The 18,127-nt window shown below is 59.2% G+C and overlaps 7 protein-coding genes across 7 annotated transcripts; 2 read left to right on the plus strand and 5 right to left on the minus strand.

Moving 5' to 3' along the window:
* Window positions 1–338: 338 nt before the first annotated feature.
* GLRG_05695 (tryptophanyl-tRNA synthetase) lies at window positions 339–2,622 on the minus strand (the record flags this gene model as incomplete). Its single annotated transcript, XM_008096380.1, has 11 exons — window positions 339–651; window positions 766–877; window positions 941–1,186; window positions 1,248–1,453; window positions 1,507–1,581; window positions 1,647–1,722; window positions 1,780–1,795; window positions 1,855–1,949; window positions 2,098–2,275; window positions 2,348–2,386; window positions 2,509–2,622. The coding sequence occupies 11 exons, from the start codon at window positions 2,620–2,622 to the stop codon at window positions 339–341; spliced, it is 1,470 nt and encodes a 489-aa protein (XP_008094571.1).
* Window positions 2,623–3,309: 687 nt separating this feature from the next.
* On the minus strand, window positions 3,310–6,135 carry GLRG_05696 (uncharacterized protein; the record flags this gene model as incomplete). Its single annotated transcript, XM_008096381.1, has 3 exons — window positions 3,310–3,524; window positions 3,638–5,831; window positions 5,956–6,135. 3 exons carry the CDS (start codon window positions 6,133–6,135, stop codon window positions 3,310–3,312), a joined length of 2,589 nt encoding a protein of 862 aa, XP_008094572.1.
* Window positions 6,136–8,570: 2,435 nt separating this feature from the next.
* GLRG_05697 (uncharacterized protein) lies at window positions 8,571–9,674 on the minus strand (the record flags this gene model as incomplete). Its single annotated transcript, XM_008096382.1, has 3 exons — window positions 8,571–9,099; window positions 9,222–9,419; window positions 9,517–9,674. 3 exons carry the CDS (start codon window positions 9,672–9,674, stop codon window positions 8,571–8,573), a joined length of 885 nt encoding a protein of 294 aa, XP_008094573.1.
* A 759-nt stretch (window positions 9,675–10,433) lies between these two features.
* GLRG_05698 (glycolipid transfer protein) lies at window positions 10,434–11,356 on the plus strand (the record flags this gene model as incomplete). The annotated part of the gene is made up of 4 exons (XM_008096383.1): window positions 10,434–10,578; window positions 10,674–10,732; window positions 10,874–10,992; window positions 11,062–11,356. 4 exons carry the CDS (start codon window positions 10,434–10,436, stop codon window positions 11,354–11,356), a joined length of 618 nt encoding a protein of 205 aa, XP_008094574.1.
* Window positions 11,357–11,815: 459 nt separating this feature from the next.
* GLRG_05699 (uncharacterized protein) lies at window positions 11,816–14,269 on the plus strand (the record flags this gene model as incomplete). Its single annotated transcript, XM_008096384.1, has 1 exon — window positions 11,816–14,269. One exon carries the CDS (start codon window positions 11,816–11,818, stop codon window positions 14,267–14,269), a length of 2,454 nt encoding a protein of 817 aa, XP_008094575.1.
* Window positions 14,270–14,377: 108 nt separating this feature from the next.
* Window positions 14,378–15,619, minus strand: GLRG_05700 (phosphomannose isomerase type I; the record flags this gene model as incomplete). The annotated part of the gene is made up of 1 exon (XM_008096385.1): window positions 14,378–15,619. The coding sequence occupies one exon, from the start codon at window positions 15,617–15,619 to the stop codon at window positions 14,378–14,380; it is 1,242 nt and encodes a 413-aa protein (XP_008094576.1).
* An 811-nt stretch (window positions 15,620–16,430) lies between these two features.
* On the minus strand, window positions 16,431–17,138 carry GLRG_05701 (uncharacterized protein; the record flags this gene model as incomplete). Its single annotated transcript, XM_008096386.1, has 1 exon — window positions 16,431–17,138. One exon carries the CDS (start codon window positions 17,136–17,138, stop codon window positions 16,431–16,433), a length of 708 nt encoding a protein of 235 aa, XP_008094577.1.
* Between the last annotated feature and the right edge of the window lie 989 nt (window positions 17,139–18,127).

Consider the following 18,127-nt stretch of genomic DNA (forward strand, 5'->3'; position numbering starts at 1 on the left):
AACTAGTCCTGTGCCATTGGCACGGTGCCCCAACAACACAAACATGTATCTCTCCGTAGATGGCTACTGCATCAGCGTTTCCGGCGCGGGCTATCTCCCCGCCACGGGTAGTCCAAACTCATCCCCTCCCTGCCCCCATCGCCTAATGTAAAAGCCAGATCAAGAGAAGGTATCCGCGCTTCACATCACTCAGGCACCAAGCACGGACCGACGATGGCACGACACAGTAAAAAAGTCTCGGGTATAATTTCTCTCTTTTTTTTCTTTCTTCTTTTTTCCCCCATCCCCCCTTTTTCCTTTCGAGGTATCCTTTTCTTTACTTTTTAATCTTCGGTCGCCTACGCACCCCCGGCGGTCGCCGCCTCCTTGGCGGCCCCCTTCTCCTTGGCCTTGGCGGCCTTCTTCTCCTCGATCTGGCGCTGCTTCTCGAGCTTCTTGAGCTGGTTCTTGGTCATCTTCCCGTCGGCGCCCTCGCCACCGGCGGCGGCGGCGGCGTCCCCGGCCTCCTGGCGGACGGGCAGGGACTTGAGGTTCTCGGCGCCCGACCAGATGAGCGGCCGGCGGGCCATGAACAGGTCGACGGTGCTCTCGTCCACCTTGGCCCGCCTCTCCTGGAAGGCGGTGCAGTACTTGGCAAGCTCCTCGGCGCATCTGCGGAAAAGAAAGCATCGTTAGCGGTCACGCTGCGCACGCCGGGCGGTGTTTTTTTCGATTCCAATTCCAATGTTGGTTTGCCCGGGGTCGGTTGGGGAATGGGGTACTGACCTCTTCTTGATCTCGCCGGTGAGCATCTTTCCCGTGCGGTAGTCCTCGCGGATCTTGGCGAGCTCCTCGTCGTCCTCGAGGAAGAAGCGGAGGTACTGGTAGCTGACGTCGACTTTTGGTCACGGTTAGCTTCATCGCGGCGAGCGTGCGTCAACCAAGGGACTCGTTTGCATACCGTCGGGGTCGGCGCCCTCGGCGCGCTGCTCCTCGGCCGTGGTCTTGCCGCCGCTGAAGGCGTACTTGTTCATCTTGTTCTGGATCTGCTTGGGCGTGTCCTTCATGAAGATGGCGCTCGACTCGATCGAGGCCGACATCTTGGAGCCGGGGCCCTGCAGGGCGTCGAGGAAGCGGGAGTGGATCAGAGAGGGCTTGGCGTAGCGCAGGCCGGCGGCGCAATCTCTCGTCACGCGGAAGTAGGGGTCTGTCTAGCGTCAGCGCCGAACCGATGCGGTCGAAGGGAAGAGTACGGGGGAAACACGGACCCTGGTCAATGGCGCAGGGGATGAGGCACGGGATCTGGGTGGTCTTCTTCTCGTCCTCGCCAAAGATGTGGGGGAACGAGCTGGCAAAGGAAGAGCTGGCCTGGATGCTGGCGAAGTGGACCTTGCCGATGTTGGAGCTATCGTCGAAGCCGAAGACGGCCTTGGCCGTGTTGACGGTGATTCTCTTAGCCACGCGCGTGATGTTCCTTTGGGAGGTCAGTCTATAGCCCCGGTTCAGGGGGGTGGGGGTTAGGCTCACCTGTAAAAGGCACCGCCCATGTAATCGTAGTCGGAGAAGATGAAGGTCCGCTCGGGGTTGAAGCCAATGGCGATGCTGCGAGTCGTCCGTCAGTGACCGGGTCCAGGCGAGAGACCATGCAACCAGATGCCCGAACTCACATGTCCTTGGCGTTTTCCCTGGTGTAATGCTGGACCTCCTCGACCGTCCTCTTCTCGGAGAACAGGAACTTTTCGTCTTACGACACCGCTGTTAGCCACGAGCACTAGCCTGGACTGGGCGTGCGCCTCTTACCGTCGGTCATCATGATCTTGTGGTCTCGGTCAGCATCATAGTCTTGAGAGGGACGAGGTCCGGGGTCACACATACCACCAGCGGCGCATCGAGAACGTCGGACAGCCACTTTGTCAGCTGGAAGGGGATAACGTGGCCAATGTGCATGCTGTCGGAACTCGGCCCGCGTCCTGCACAACAACAACAACAACAACAACCCTTCGTCAGCCGCCTGTTCACAGAACACACAAGACATCGGTCTTATTCCAACGGCGCCGCCTTTCGGCCGCAGCAGTTCCATCCGCTACGCGAGGGAGGTGGGGAGGATGGGCGACGCACCGGTGTAGATGAAGAAGGGCTCCTTCTTCTCGACGCGGTCGAGGATGAGGTCGAGGTCGCGGTGGGAGAAGACAATCTGGCGGCGCAGGAAGTGGTGCGGCTTGTGGCCGGTCACGCGCTCGAAGCGCTCGAGGAGGGCGTCGTCAATCAGCTTCGTCCCGAACTCGTCGACGATTTTCTGACCAAAAGTGTTAGCGAGGGTCGGGCCAACTTCCCTCGTCCACGGAGCAGCCAGAAAGGGAGAGCGTACCTTGTAGTCAATGGCCTTGACTTTGCCGTCCACGCCGACCTGTCCACACACGTCCCCGATTAGCCCACGCCTTTCCCTCTCAGCCGGCCGAAGCACCGCGACACCGAGTTTTCGGTTCTTTCTTTCTTTCTTTTCTCTTCTTGTATTTGCGGGTAACCCACCTCTCCAGACACGTTCCAGGGGTCGACCTTCTGGCCGCCCGACGAGGAGGCCGCCACGTCGCCGACGGCCTCGGCGGGCACGACGGCGGTCGGAGCTTCGGTTGAGGAGGCCATTGTCGTCGTCGTCGTCGTCGTCGTCGTCGTTTCGCGCGTCGGATTCGGAGTCGTGATTGTGGTGTATCGACGACGCAGGGGGGAGAGGCGGGAACTATCGCGGAAGGGAAGAAGGAGGAGGGAGTCGTCGGCCGGGGGAATCGGTGTTGGATTCGAAGTACGGAGGGGGGGGACGGGACGCGCGGGCGGTCACTGCGGATTTGTTTTTTTTTGAGAGGTAAAAGGGTGAGTCAATTGAGAATGGAGGGGTGGTGTGAGGGGAGCGGCTAAAAACTCGGTGTGTACCCCGCAGTCACCGAGATTGAGGGGGTTCGGTGAGGCCTCGGTGAAGTTCGCTTGGGAGAGGGTTTCCCGTGGAATATAAGACACAGAGAACATAGCATAGGCCATGAATCGACGTTCGTAATACTATCTGGCCACAGTATCAGCAGAAGCATCCGCAGTTTCATTGCCACTAGTGAGTGTTCCGCGGTATCTATCCGAATATAGCATTAAAGAGATTTCATTTCGAGCAACTCCCAGCTGTCATACGGCCGCTGTTGGTATTCTATACATTATTCATCAAGGTTTAAAAACTTGTAAATCCCCAGCCCCAACTCTCTCGCGCCGCTCCAATATTGCCAAAGTACCGTCTCATTCCGAAGTCCCAACTCTTGTCTTGTCTACACATAGCCCCCGGCAGCTTTCTTAGGTGTAGATGCTCTCCGTTATCTGGTTCACCTGCAGTCCCTTCTCAGCCATCTCGGCGTCCCGCAAGAAGTCAAGCGGGAACCAGACCAGGTGGCCCTTGATCTGGTCAATCTTCTTGCGCGCATCGGCGGCGGGCATAAACTGGTCAAAGATGTGGCCGGCCTTTACGCCCTTGGGGGGCAGGTACCTGTCGTAGTCCTCAAAGGTTTTGACTAGAGAGAGAGGGGGTCACTCGTGTTAGCTACGCTTCCCTTTTCGTTCCATAGTTTGCCGAACAACGCTCATAGAAAAACATGAAAAAAAAAAACATAATGTAGGTACGTACTGTGGTCGTCGGGGTCGGCGTGGAAGAGGTGCCTGTACAGCTCCGTGTTCTTGGTGGCGTTCTCGGTCCACATGTTCCACAGATCGTCGCTCATGGGGTCCTCGACAAACTTCCAAGTCTCGTCGCGGTCCCACGCGTCGTTGGGCGAGTGGCCCGGCGGATGGGCGTTGGGGTCCTCGGACCCGTCCAGCCCCTGAGCCGGGAGCAGGCCGAGGTGCTCGCGCCACAGGTACCGCCGCAGCGACGTCGCGTGCCACCCGGCCTCGTACGGCTGCCCGTCCATGGTGCTGGCCACGCGCTTCGTGTCCTCCATGACGATGCTCAGCTCGCTGTCGTGGTACCCGAGCTGGCTGCGGTCGTTGAGGTTGCTGGACCCGCACACGACGATGCGGTCGTCGACGATGAGGAGCTTGGAGTGGATGTACAGCTCCTCCTGGATCCAGTTGCGGACCTCCGTCTCCGGGTCCTCGTCGTCCCACGGCTCATCCTCGATGCTGCCCGAGTTGGCCATGGCGTGGTGCGCCACCGAAAACTCGCCCTTGAGCTCGCTGTCGCCGAGGCTGGCCTCGAACCGCCGCTTCGCGTCCAGCGCGCTCGCCGCCGCCGCCTCCCTGCCCGCGCCCGTCTGCTCCGCTTTGCCACCCATGTGCTCGTCGCGCTCCTTCTCCGTGGGGTCGTTGGACCCGTGAATGCCCGAGCCCATGACCTCCTCAGCATGCGCGCGCTGGACCTCGGCGTACTTGACGCCAGTGTCCTTCTCCCGCTTATCGACTGATGGCGTCTTGTTGAGCCGGTCGTAGGAGCGCAGGTTGAAGAAGAAGATGTGCTTCCGCGGGTCGACGCCCTCCTTCCTGACCTGCTCAAAGATGGAGTGCTCTCCGCGGCAGATGGACTTGTACTGGTAGTCCATGATGGCGCGGGTGCCCGTCGCGGCGTCGTCGCGCAGGTCGCCGGCGAAGCCGGGGATGGCGGGGATGAGAATGATGACGCGGAACTTGCGGCCCTCCTTGCCGGCCCGGACCACGGCGTCGACGATGGCGCGGCCGATGGTGTTGTGGATGGGCGCCTGCTGATCGCCCGTCGCCGTGATGAAGAACTGGTTCTCGATGTAGACAAAGTGCTCGGCCTTGCTGATGATCTCGCTGTAGGCGTTCTGGATCGAGTGGTCCGTCAGGATGCCGCTGGACCAGTCGGCGCTGGAGCGCACGATCTGGGCGTGCAGCGTCCCCCTGTTCTCGAGGTTGTGCAGGCTGCGCTCGTCGAGCGGGTGGGTGATGTACTCGCCCACGGGGTGCTTGGGGCGCTGGACCCCGACAAGGTCCTCGTCGTCGGCCAGCCGGCCGCGCAGCTGGATCCAGTCGAAGCGCTCGTCGCGCTTGTACTTGTCGCGCTTGACAAAGTTCCAGCGCAGCACAAAGTGCTCGGCAATGTCGTAGACGCACGGCCCGATGAGGCCCATGGACACGTCGTGCCAAGGCATGCGGCCGTACTGGGCCTTGCTAAGCTCGTTCTGCTTCCAGTCTTGGACGTTCTGGAAGTCCATGATCCTGTTGTTGTTGAAGTCCTGCCCCGGCCAGACCTCATTCTGGACGCCTTCGGGATGCACGTCGGCCAGGGGGTGGGTATGGCTGTCCCAACGGCCGAAGCAGAGATCCAGGCCTCCGATGAAGGCCATGGCGTAGTCGATGACGATGAACTTCTCGTGGTGGGCCCAGTAAAAGGTCATATCGCCGCCGTTTGACATGAAGTTGTGGTCGGGGTGGCGCATGATCTTGATGTTGCCGTAGCCCGGCGAGCCCTCGGGGCAGAGGGCCTGCAGGGCGTGCTTGGTGTGGGCCGAGTTGCAGGTCAGGGCGGCCTCGACCTCGCGGTAGACGATGATGTAGATCTGAACGCCGGCCTCGGCGCGGCGCTTCAGGACCTGATCCAGCCTCCATTCCTGGTTGGGGTAGGGGGGGCGGCGCAGGAACAGCTCAGGCGACAGCCACCAATCGCAGATGTAGATGGTCTCCTTGGCGGCCTCGAGGGCCTCGGAGACGGCCCAGAAGTAGTCACGGCCGTCGACGTACCACTTGATCAGGTTACCATCGCGCTCCGGGAAGAAGGAGTTGAAGCGGTGCTCCTCGGCGATCTTGGCCCTCTTTTCGTCGGTGGCCTTTTCGTGCTCTTCGTCGTGGCGGTGGTTGGTGTTGAACTGGGGAGCACGTCAGCGGCCAGATGTCTTGGTGAGGGTGGCGGGCCGAGGAGTAGTCGTAAAGTGCTTGTCTACGGGCCAAGGAGAGGGAGACAGGGGGGGGGGAGAGAGGATGCCGGCTTACGAGGTTGGCGAGCTTGCCAATCTGGTGCTTCTTGTGCACCAAGTGGACCTTTGCGTCGTGCAGATGGGTGCCTTCGAGCTTCTCCTCGAGCTCGCGGAAGGGCTTCTTCAGCTTGTCCATGAAGCCGCCGCCCTCACTGTCCTCCTTGTGGCCATGGTCGCTTGTCGTCATGAGCCCCATGTTTGCGGATGCGTGGAGGGGGGACGGACAACCGGAATGGGGAGGGGGTTAATGGACTGGCAGTTACGCAAGCTGGCGGTCTGTTTCGTTCTCTCTGTCTCTCTATATCAAACGGTATCTCTAGGTCATAGGCTATAGTGGGGTTGGTCTAGTATGAAAAGACAATTATCGCATCATGGGAAGAGTGAGAAGCTCGAGAATGGAGAAGAGGAGAATTGACAAGACGGAAGAATGGCAAGGAGAAAAGGGCGGCGCATGGAAAGCTTATGGAAAAGCTGGAGAACCAGGCTATGTCATGGGTAAGAAAGCTAGCAGCAAGGCAGGGTGACCGGAAGCAGGGTTGCGGGCTAGGAGAGGATCAGAGGAACGGAAATAAAACCAGAAAAAAAGGTGTGGGCACAAGGGAACTGATGCGACACGACGTTTTGCTGGTGGTGGTGGTGGTGGTGGTGGTGGTGGTGAGACAGGGCGCGGGGCAAGGCTAAGCTGGGGCGACTGTGTATGTAGTCATGTAGTCCAGTCCCCGTACACTGATTGCCTGCCACACTTGCGCCGCACCGCACCGGCAGGTACCTACAGTCGTACGCTTGGGTAGGTATGTATGTATGCAAGGTTAACTGCAATGTGAACTGGTTGAGTAGTGGTAGTAGGAGGCCACGAGTACAAGTGGTGTGCATGGAACGGCACGGCGGGGCGCATCTGACGATCGACTGGGTCGGAGACAAGTCGAGTCGAGGACTGGCATAATGGCAATCGCGCCGATGTACGGATACCGCCTACCTAGATTAGGTTAGCAGCTGTATCGCACTGTTCGGCTCATCCAGCAAGGGATCGCGTGCTCTATCGGATTGACCATGATCAGGGGAGCAACTGTGCCAGCTGGACCTTGGATGAATAGGTACTTGTGAATAGCCAGCAAAATGGGAGCCGCTGCATCGTATTGTAGAGTCCTATGCTTGGGATTGCCTCCTGTCAGATGTCACTGTGATTTGTTTTGATAGAAAAAAACACAGACACAAACACAGACACACAAACCAACTTGCAAGCAAAAACAAAACGTAAAGGAACCGTTGCCCCGCGCTCGGTGCAAGGAAGACGCCTCGGTTGGCATTGCATTGGCCAACAGCTGATCGAATTGGTCAACGGAACGCCGTCACTGGCCGTTCGCTGGTGTAGAGGTGGGCCGCTACTCTGTCTTCTGTGCTGACGTCATTTTAGTATCTGTACGACGGCCGGTACCTACTTACCTAGTAGATGCTAGGTAGGTACCTATGTACCTAGGGCAGCTAGGTAATGCTGCAGGACAGTACGTATCGCTGTGTGCCTTATCGATAAGGCGCTAGCACGAGCTCCTTCAAAAATACCTACGGATACACTACTTGAGACTTGCCTCTGTCATCGGGCTTGAAGGCACTGTGACAATTAACCACTGGTCGGTAGCGCGAATGACTGTAGGCCGTGACATGCAGCTTGCTTGCTTCTTTTGGTCGATAAGAGCCTATCGTACCTCTCCTTAGCGTCTGCCCAGACGAGAACCAGTGCCGACATCCGACTTGTCCCTATCAACGAGATGCCACGCCATACCGCCACTCATTCGGAACTGTCCGAGTGTACGACTGCAATTACAGCACGCGCCTACTCGCATACCTAATGTGATGGTGCATTGGCTTGTCGTGGCTGGCTTTTCCTCGTTATCGAGGGAGTGGAAACTTGCAATCGTCCTGGGTCCCCCGGCCAGCTTTACGCGTCCATGTCTGTGACGTCACCCAAGCACGTCCCTCCCGCTAATCGGCTTCTTACGACGAGCCAGGTGCATGTGTCTCCGATTATGTACAGTATGCGTGCTCCTGTCCTCGAAACGGGGTTCCTGGGTGAGTTCGGGGGCTAGCTCGAGGTATAGAGAGTGTTGCTTGACTGACGCGGTTTGCTATGTCACGTCTGGAGGCCGAGGTGAGATCGGCCTCCGTGCCTATCTCTCCCGATTCCACAGCATGCCATACCGACACAATTCCGACGTTTGCTGCCAAAAGTACCGTATAACGCAACGAGTCTAGTCAGTCATGAATGAGGCTTGAATTTTAAGACCTTGTCAAACTACTAGGGACGCCACCCTCAGTCAAACAAGATCGCCTGCGAGCCCCTTCATAGGGCGATATGCTATGTCTTGGCACCCCATTTGCCAGATCCAATCGCCCTTGCTCCATTGGAGGGGGGGGGGGGGGGGGGCGCCTTGGGTGTTGTTCTGTCTTTCCACGTGGTCTATCGTCATCACATCATTATCGTCGCCTTCACACGCCTACACTAGAAATTGTTTGAGTTGGATGTATATCCCCTTGCCTTGGACCCAACGGAATGGCCAGACCAAGACACCATGCCACGCCTCCCCGAGACATGTTCCACTAGCCTCTTGCCGACAATCCGGCCGAGTCGGCATTTCAGTGGAATACCAGCGCCCGGATGTCGATGCTTTGCCGGGACTCCATATCGTCCATCTCCGGGTCGCGGAACGCACAGTGGGCCGCCCGCCGAACCACCGACGTGTCCGAGTCAAAGCACTTGATCAGCAGCGGCTCGTCCGGGCATTGCTTGTCCTTAAAGTACCACCGGTGCGCCGGGTTGGGCTTGATGGTCCACGTCTCGGCCCGGTGTCTCGGGTAGATGATGGCCCCCGGCACGAGGTCCTCTTCGGCCACCGTGTTCCCGTCGGCGACGGCCAGCGGGTCTTTGTGAACCGTCTTGATGGGCCGCCAAATGTTGATGATCTGGAAACGGCGCTTCAGCAGCTCGTCGGCCTCGTCGCCGAGATGGTGCCTCGCCATCATGACGGCGCCTTCGTACGACTGGTCCACGTGCGCCTTATGCAGCGGCCCGCGGTGCTCCGTGTTCCGCTCGCCCAAGCTGTGCCAGTTGGCCGGGCCCCGGCGGATCTGGTGGTTGAAGATGACGACCCTGCTGGCTCCCGTGCTGGTTCGTCCATGACCCCCCTGGTGAGCATGGGTTCTAGGGTTTGAGCGACCCCTACACCGCCCACGCCGGCCCGCTCGAGCCGAGGGCTGGCTGGGGCGACCGAGATGCGAGCGACTCACATTTCCTTGTACACTCTTTCCATCTCGGGGTAGTAAACCGACCTGACCGTTTCCTCGTCGGCAAAGTCCTTCTCGACACTCGTGTGACGGATGTACTGGAAGCCGTGGGTGTCGAGGGTGAAGCTGTCCTCGTCGCCCGAGACGTCGGTCACTGTCATGGTTCGAGGCGTCATCTTTCTCTCATTTGTGACTTTCTGACTGGAAGCAGGCAAGGACATGAGCATGTGAGAACATGGGGAGATGTCAACAATGGCACTCGCCACAACAAGAGACGGCGACTGAAAAGCAGGCTTACCCCCCTACGACGATTGGGGTCGGGGGAGACCCATCACCGGGGTCGTCGTAGTAGTTGATGGTGGTGACAACTGTACGGCGGTTCCGTGGCTGGGTATCTGCAGACCTTGCCTGTGCCGTGCCTGTCAAAGGCTGCTGCTGTGTCGTCCCGACCGCCATGGTAGTAGTGGGCATGCTGATATCGGACTTTGTCTTAAGAGGATGGGGAAGGCCATTAATGAACTCGAGACGGTGGATGGTGGGAGAGGGGAGAATGCTGAGCTAAGCATGGCCGGCGGTACGTACTTGCTGAAGGTACGGCACTGTATCCGTACCGCGTATCCGTACTAGTTATACGATCGGAGGTCCGCCTTCTCTTTTTTCCGTGACCCCGCGATGCACTGTACAAAAGGCCTATGAACACAGTGGGATAGATTGCGTCTCTGTGTCTTCTCTGGTAGAGCAAAGGAATGAGGGGTAGCTACGCTGGCACTGTGCTGAGTGTATCAGCATGAGAGCTGGCCTGCAGCGCCACCATTGGACCCTCAATGCCCCCTCCCGCCCCCCCCCCTCACTGCGTACCCCTCCGTATCCCCACTGCGACAGCTACGGTTTAGCACATTCAATCCCCCCATTGTGCGATCCAGGTCCAGCCTGTCAGAGACTCGGGAGGGCAATGCTCCAGTGGGGTCGGTCCCCTGGTATGAGGTGCGAGAGAGTCCGTTGCTGCTGCTGCTTCCGCTGCGTATGTGTGGCTCTCTCCTTTCCTAGGCATGCTTGACCGCCCCTCGGATTCCCTTACCGGCTTGCTTGTTTCTGGTTTCTGGTCTCGACATCCTCCCTCTTCCTCAACAAATCCCACACCTCGTCCCTCTTCAACTTCTCTTTCCACCCTCAAACAAACCCTCCAAGTTCCACCTCGAGATTCATACAGACACAATGGCAGCTCAGATCCCCCCCGGCGGTACCTACCTCGACACCTTCAAGAAGTCCTTCGTTGACGTTCCCGTCGATGCCGAGAAGGACAATGCCATCGCCACCACCGACTTCCTCGATGCCGCCGAGTCTCTGACCACCATTTTTGGTATGTTTGCTCGCTGCCATTCTCCAACAAAGCGGCCACAATGCCAACCAATAGTCTTTGCCGGTCCATTCTCCTAACAATTGATTGTCCTCCAGATGCCCTTGGAGGCGTTGCTTTCGGTCCCGTCAAGAGCGATATGGGCGGCAACATCAAGGTAAGAACCATGCTCTCAAAACCCCCCTCCCTTTCATTGGCGTCTACTCCCTCCATTGAGTCCTCCTGAACAGCGCGTTTTGTTCACCATTGTTCCCTTTGTTCATAGCCCAACAGCTGCTGATACCCTCTTGTTGTACAGAAACTCCGTGAGCGCCAGCTGGCTGCTCCCGCCGAGTCCGCCACCCTCCAGGACCTCGTCAAGAACGAGCTGGCCACCAAGAAGCACGTTGCCACCGAGGGTCTCGTCTGGTTGAACCGGTAAGCCAGCTACTCAGTCTCGACGCACACACCGGAGCATGGATGAAAGCTGACAACCCCGTCCTCCAGTGGCCTCGAGTTCACCTGCATTGCCCTCAGCCAGAACGTTGCCAAGGACTCTGAGGAGCTCGCAGATTCCTTCCGCGCCGCCTACTCGACCACCCTCAAGCCTCACCACAGCTTCCTCGTGAAGCCCATTTTCAGCGCCGCCATGAGCGCCTGCCCCTACCGCAAGGACTTCTACGCCAAGCTTGGCTCCGACCAGACAAAGGTCGCTGACGAGCTCCGCGTCTACCTCGCCGCTCTCGACAAGATCGTCGGCATCCTCAAGGGTTTCCTCTCCAGCAAGGACGCCAAGTACTAAGCCTCATCAACCCGCCCGTGCCGGTGGAGACGGAAAAGAAAAAAGACGGAGAAAATGACAAGGAACAATGACGATATGATTGAAGAAAGCCACATGGCCCTGTCCATCTATGACAGCTGCGGGTGCGAGGGCATTGTCTGTCACAAGCCAGTTCACGCAGCCTAGAAATGAACCATCACCTCCAAGTTCAGACAAAGCTCTTGATTTTCTTTTTTGAATAGATTTGAGTCGACACAATGACACCGAGTCTGCACAAAGGTGCTTTGATACCAGTGGTTCCGTCGGTCGACTAGGCCCAAGTCCCCTTGAGTAGTGTTCAACGTTCCCGCAGCGATATATTAATGAGCTGAGTCTTGGTTCATCTGGCCGCAGTCTGGTACTTCTCAGTCAAGATATATACGTCTATTGCAGATAGACATTGCTTCAGAACCCCCAGTCACTCGTCTGGCACGCTTCACCATGTCTCTTTATCGACCTCCCCGCGAGTTGAAAGACCTCAAAATTGGAATTCTTCCTGAAATCTTCATCACTATTGCTGAACATCTTGGCAAGGAGCTTGAAACGAATCGGCCGAGAGGCTCGGCCAACAATGGCGGTGCCCATATTGATGATTGGGACGATGCCAGCAACGATGATATGCTCCGCGATTTGACGAACGGAGACGGCGGCAAGTACATGTACCCCACCTCGTCCATGCTGAAAGCGAGCATGGTTAGCCGCTTTTACCGTGAGAAGATTATCCTCATCGCTCTCCGATGGGATGCCGAGAGCGAAAACCCGAGAGCCCTCTACCACGCCGCGGCGAACAACCACATAAACCTCGTCGGCCAAGCGCTAATGCAAGAAAAGGCCAGACCAGACTATGTGCCGTCCGGTCTTGCGCTGCCCAGGTTAACGCCCTTGATGGTGGCTGCCTCGAAAGGTTACTTGGAGGTCGTCGAGCTACTTCTGGACAATGGCGCAGACGCTGCTCACGAGTTTTATTCGTCTGGCTCGGGAAACTTGCGATCCGCCGGGCTCTTCTCTGAGAGCAACGACTCCATGCTCGAGGATCCCGAGGAGGTGGGTGCCGTGGACATGGTAACACCCGTCCATTGTGCCATGTCGGCCATTTCAAACGCCGAGGCCATCACCGAAAGGATCCTAGCCCGGGTTCCAGCCATTTTCTTCGCAAAGGTAGCCGACCCGAATGCCAAGCTTCTCGCCTTCGCCGTCGCTGCAGACCTAATCGGCGTGATCGATCTGTTAGTGCACCACAACGCAGACTTTAACCACGGGGGAACCACGGTACACTCGCTATCGATCCCGGTCCTCCACCACGCCATCTCTGGAAGAATGGTTAGCAAGCTGCTCCAACGTGGAGCGAACCTGCACACACCGCTCGCTGTTGGACTCAATGCTCTGCACGCTGTTTGCCTCCGCTCGACCGACTGCCACACCGCCATCGAGGAGCTTGTCTCTCGCGGGGTTGCCGTCAACGATGCCACAGCGGGCGGAGCACAGCGCGGCACTCTGGTTTACGCCCATCCGCATCTCAGGGAAAGGACCCCCCAAACTGCCCTGAACTTTGCCTGCAGGCGTATCAATCTTCCCCATATCAAATCACTGATGAATCTAGGCGCCAACCCGCTTGGCGTGGCCTCTACAGCACCGCAGTGCCAGGACCTCGAGAACGGTGAGTTCTACATGGTCACGCCGTTCCACAGTCTGTTTCTTCCGGACGACCTATCCGATAATCTCATCACAGGTAAGGAAACCACTTTGCGCGAAAGTCTCTACGGGGCCGTACAAACTCTTTTGGCACATACTCTCGGCAGACGGGCGTTGTCGCTGAGACAAAACGTTGGCTTTGACACGCAGGATGAAGGCTGTAAGATATCCCAGACGTTCTGGGTCGACCGCAGCGTCTTGGACGTTGAGGAATACGGTGAGTTCACGCCGTTTCAACTGTTTTTCATGCAGCCTCTGGTGGACGACGAGCGCATCCCCGCCGCGATGCTCGGCGCAGATAACCAAGCCATCCGGCAGCAGATGAACGAAATCACCGAGCCGTATGGGGCTACGCCCCTCTTATCTCTCTTGAGCCACCGGTTCGACAACCGAATCGGCGATGGCAGCTTTTACCGGCCCAAGCTCGTCGAGTGGCTCTTGAAAAACGGCGCCGACCCGAACATTGCTGACAGGGAAGGCTTCACCCCTCTTCACTACGCCGTCTTCTGGCTCGACGAACAGGCCGTGAACATGCTGCTGGCCTTTGGCGCCAGGATCGAGAACCGCCCCGCATCCTTGCCGACGCCCCTGGAGGTGGCCCTCGGCCGGGTCTACAGGGACGTCCACATGCAGCACGACAGGCACGACAGCATATGGAAGCAGATGGTTAGGCTGGTGGAGCGCAACGGCGAGAATTGGATGCGAGACAAGCTCGGCGTCCACTCTTGCATCGAGCGCTGGCGGCCCGGCGGCTTGCTGCCCGTGTGCGCCCTCCCCGGATTCGAGATCAGATTCAAGCGGGTCCTCCTGTGGGACAACGAGAGGTACGTCGCGGACCAGAACGCGGGAATCCACGAGGAGTTGCGAGAGAGGGGTGTTGAGGTGGTGCTGCGGGAGCAGGCGCTCGGGCGCAAGAAGCACATCTTTGAGACCCTCGTGCAGGCCAGCGGCACGCTCCCTCTGGCCGGTCCAGAGTGTATCGAGCACGTTGGCACGGTCAAGAAGTACAGGTACAGCGTCTTGGACTGGGCGGTCGCGACTGGTCAAGACGAGCATTTCCTCGGGCGCCTTTTGCAGCTCGGCGGCCGGGGGCTTTCGGGCAGCCAGTTCCCTCGCTTTTCGTACTGGACTTTTGCATACCACCAGTCCAAAACGTGTTGGAAATACTTCAAAGAGGTACTATGCCCAAGCTGGGGGGTGTGAAGCATCGCTCTTTGTAATGTTGGTTGGTTGGTTGATCATCATGTCATCATGTCGTAGTTTTATCAATAGTTTACAATTGTTTTGTCTATCTCTCTCTCCCTCTCGTAATCAAACCACGGTGGTGAATATCTGCAGCGTGCCCTTGGTCTCCCACTTGGCCTCGACGCCGGGGGCGATGAACCAGATGTAGCCGGCCTTGACGTCAAAGGTGTTGCCGTCGGCCTCGAGGACGCCCTCGCCGTCGGTGACGATTGCGACGGCGGGGCCCTCGCCGGCGCGGATGACCTCGACGCTGCGGTCGTCCCCGGCGGCGGCGGCGGTCAGGTCGGTCTTGAGCATGTCGAACTCTCTCAGGGGCGGGGGGTAGACGACGGTGCGGCCGCGGGCGCCGCGCGGGCTGGGCTCGGCGGGCAGGAGGACGTCGGCGTCGCTGTGGGCGGCGAAGGTGAGGGCGCGGGTGAAGAGGTCGACGTTGCTGCGGTCGGCGGGGGGGCAGAAGCCCGTGTTGAGGACGTTGTTGGAGCGGGCCATGCACTCGACGATGTCGCCGGACAGGTAGGCGTGGATGCCGTCGGCGGGGATGTACAGGGCGTCGCCGGCGTCGAGGACGAGGTAGTTCATGCACAGCAGGGCGACGAGGGTGCCGGGGTCGGCGGGGCCGTACTGGGCCTGCAGGCGGGGGAGCAGGTCGGCGACGTGGGCGTCGCCGGGGCCGAAGACGCCGGCGGCGTCGCGGAGGGAGGATGCGGCGCGCTCGACGGCGGCGTCGTCGGCGAGGAGGATGCGGCGGACGACCTCGCGCAGGGTCTCGTCGGACCAGGCGGTGGTGCCGTCGGGGATGAAGTGGCGGAGGGCGGGGAGGTTGAAGGCCGGGGCGATGCGGTCGAGAGGCTTGAAGCCGGCAAAGACCTCAAAGGGGCCGAGGGCGACGGCTATCTCGGGCTTGTGGTTGGGGTCGGAGAAGGCGTCCGGGTCCTCCTCGTGCAGGCGGGAGGCGAGGGCCTTGTCCGGGTGGATCTGGAGGGGCAGGGCCTTTGCGATGGAGAGGATCTTGGGGAGGTAGGGCAGCTGGGCGTCGAGGTGGCGGACGACCTTGGGGCCGAGCAGGGCGTCCGGGTCGCGGTTGAGGAGGTCGCGGAGCGGCTCGCCGGTGTCGAGGACGCGGGCGGGGAAGTCGGGGTAGTCGCCGAACCACATCTCCGAGTAGTACTGGTCGTCGGCGGGCTCGAAGCCGCCGCCGGGAGTGTTTGCGCACAGGCGGGCGGCGAGGGACTCGCGGCCCTTGCGGCCCCATTCGTAGTTGTTGCAGGTGCCGGTCAGCTGGAAGACCTTTTTGCTTTGGGGGGTCATGATGGGCGGTGGTGGTGTTGTTGTTGTTGTTGTTGTCTGGATGGTGATGTTATCTGGGTGATGGTATATGTTTCTTGGGTATAATTGGTTTGCTAGATTCCAGTTGACATGTACAGACTGTTGTTCTATTCGTCTCTTAAGTAGATACGAACACACACACGTACACACCCATCCCCAATAAATGATATCAACGGAGGGGGATTGTTGTTGAGAGGCGCGTATCTGGGGCAAAATGGGACGAGTGACGGCCGGTGACGTCGGGACCAAGTTGACGCAACAGGGTCGTCATCCAAGACCTCCCAAGATGACCGTTTATCGATTACGGATATCCATCATTCGAGTCTGCGCACCGCACACCAGCGACGCCCGGTTCCCCACACACCCCATGTCATGCATCCCAGGCCGAGGGGAGCCGCTTACACGGAAACGGACCAAGCAGCGCCATCACCGGTAGAGAAAGAGAGAGAGAGAGAGGAGACAGACAAGGCAAACTGAGCCGATTCCATCGACGAGGGCGTAGCCGGATCTGATTATTCTACATAAAATACATAACCCTTAGTTGCTACCCGCGCCAAATGTCTTAAATCACCGCGACCGCTCGCCGAGCCCGACCCCCCCGACTCCGGGGCCCTCTCCAAAAGCCGTACTGCACCCCGTCGCCCCCTTTCTGGACGATGTGAGAGAACCCATCTTCCCGGACCTCTTCTTGGTGGGTGGGGGAGAGGGTGAGACGACCACCCTGCCCAAAACCGGGCATCATCGGCTCAAGCGGACCTGCGATTTATTTACCGTGGACTGGAAAAGGGGGGTTTCAGACGCGCAGGGCCGGACGGCTGCGCGCGGTCTTGCGCGCGGCGTAGAGGTTGAGAGAGCGGCCGTTGCGCCTGTTGGAATCCTTCTTGGCGGCCCCTCCGGCGCCCGCGCCCGCGTCCGCATCGGCTCCGGCGTTGGCGGTCGCGTTGTTGGCCCCGCCAGCGGCGTCGTCTTCCGCCGCGGCTTCCTCATCGGCCGCGTTGCCGTTGCCGGCCTTGTTCTTCTGGTTGCCGGCGTTCTTCTGATTGCCAGCGTCGGCGGCCGCACCATCGGCAGCGGCGTCCTCTTCACCAGCAGCGTTGCCGCAGTCAGCGGCCGCATCGTCGGCGTTACCACCTCCAGCAGCGGCGTCCGCATTGTCACCAGCGTTGCCTCCGCCAGCATTGTTCTTCTGGTTACCGGCACCAGCAGCCGCATCATCGGCGTTGTTGCCGCTGCCGGCCGCATCCTCCTCCTCCTCGTCGGCGGCATTACTCTGGTTGTTACCGCCGCCGGCAGCCTTCTGGCCGCCGCGCTTGCGCTTGGTGCTGGCCTGCGCGCCGGTCCCGGCCACGTTGGCCACGTTGGCATTGCTGCGGGCAAGGGTGGACTGCAGCTGCTGGGCGACCTCGGTGTCCCCGTTGGCCCGACGCTGAGAGACGTCTGAGGCGGGCGCGGCGGCGACGACGCCGGCGAGGATGGCGATGGCTGCGGTGGAGAACTTCATCTTGTATGGAGGTAGGTGGGGGGGGGGGGGGGGGGTTATATATAAAAAAAGGTCAAGGGGTATTCTAGAAAAGAAGCGGTTTTCTTAAATTACAAGCAAAGAAGACTTGACTACTGCCCGAGTAGTTGTTTGTGCTAGAGGAACGAGACTGGCTCGAGTAGAAAGAAGCAAGGTAGAAGAAGGGGGAGGAAGTATTTGGTGATGGATGCGATGCTGCACGATGCGGGTGAGGAGCAAGAACTAAGAATCCTTCTCTAGCAACCAAGATGCCCGACTTATATACCCCATCTCGCCGGTCTGGCCCCGTGTAGCACACAGCTCGTTCTCGCGTTTTCGCACCCGTGCGATCATGCCCGTACTTGCGCCATCGCCGGGTATTCCTGCGCCCAAATCCTAGTCATGTGGAATGGCCCTGATTCGATGGTCACGACGTTGTCGAGCCGCGGCGGGCGGGCGAGAGAACTCATGAAACAAGCCGTCGTGGAGGCCGGAGTCATCGGCGACCTCTCTAGCCGTCGAGTGTACCAGACCGTCGGACTCATAGATCGGCATTCGTCCCCAGTTCTTTCCAAGCGCTTTCTGGGGGAATCCCTCTCGGAAACCTTGTTGGCGAAGCCTTGACGTGTGCGAGCGGTCCTTGGCGCGCAAGAGGGTTCCCACAGCCATCACAGCCAGGTTTGGCGATCGACACCGGCGGAGCGGCCATCCAAAACGTCGACTGCCCTCCACAAAAGTTTCGCGGGGTCGCATCAGTCTCAGGGGCCCGATTGTCGCAACCCGTCCCCGGGAAACGGGGTCTTGGCTGGCGCATTTCGTCGGGATTCTCTCGGCCAACAGCGGCCGGGGAGAGGAAAGGAGAGGAAAGGAGAGGGAGGGAGAACATCGCGCTCCTTGCACGGATCGAAAGTGCCGATATCCCAAAAGAGCAATAACCAACGTTGACGTACCGTCCGGAACTCGCTCCCGGGACTGGCCGACTGTTGAGTCGG

The sequence above is a fragment of the Colletotrichum graminicola genome (genome assembly GCF_000149035.1).
Source record: "Colletotrichum graminicola M1.001 genomic scaffold supercont1.20, whole genome shotgun sequence".
NCBI classification, from domain to species: Eukaryota; Fungi; Ascomycota; class Sordariomycetes; order Glomerellales; family Glomerellaceae; genus Colletotrichum; species Colletotrichum graminicola.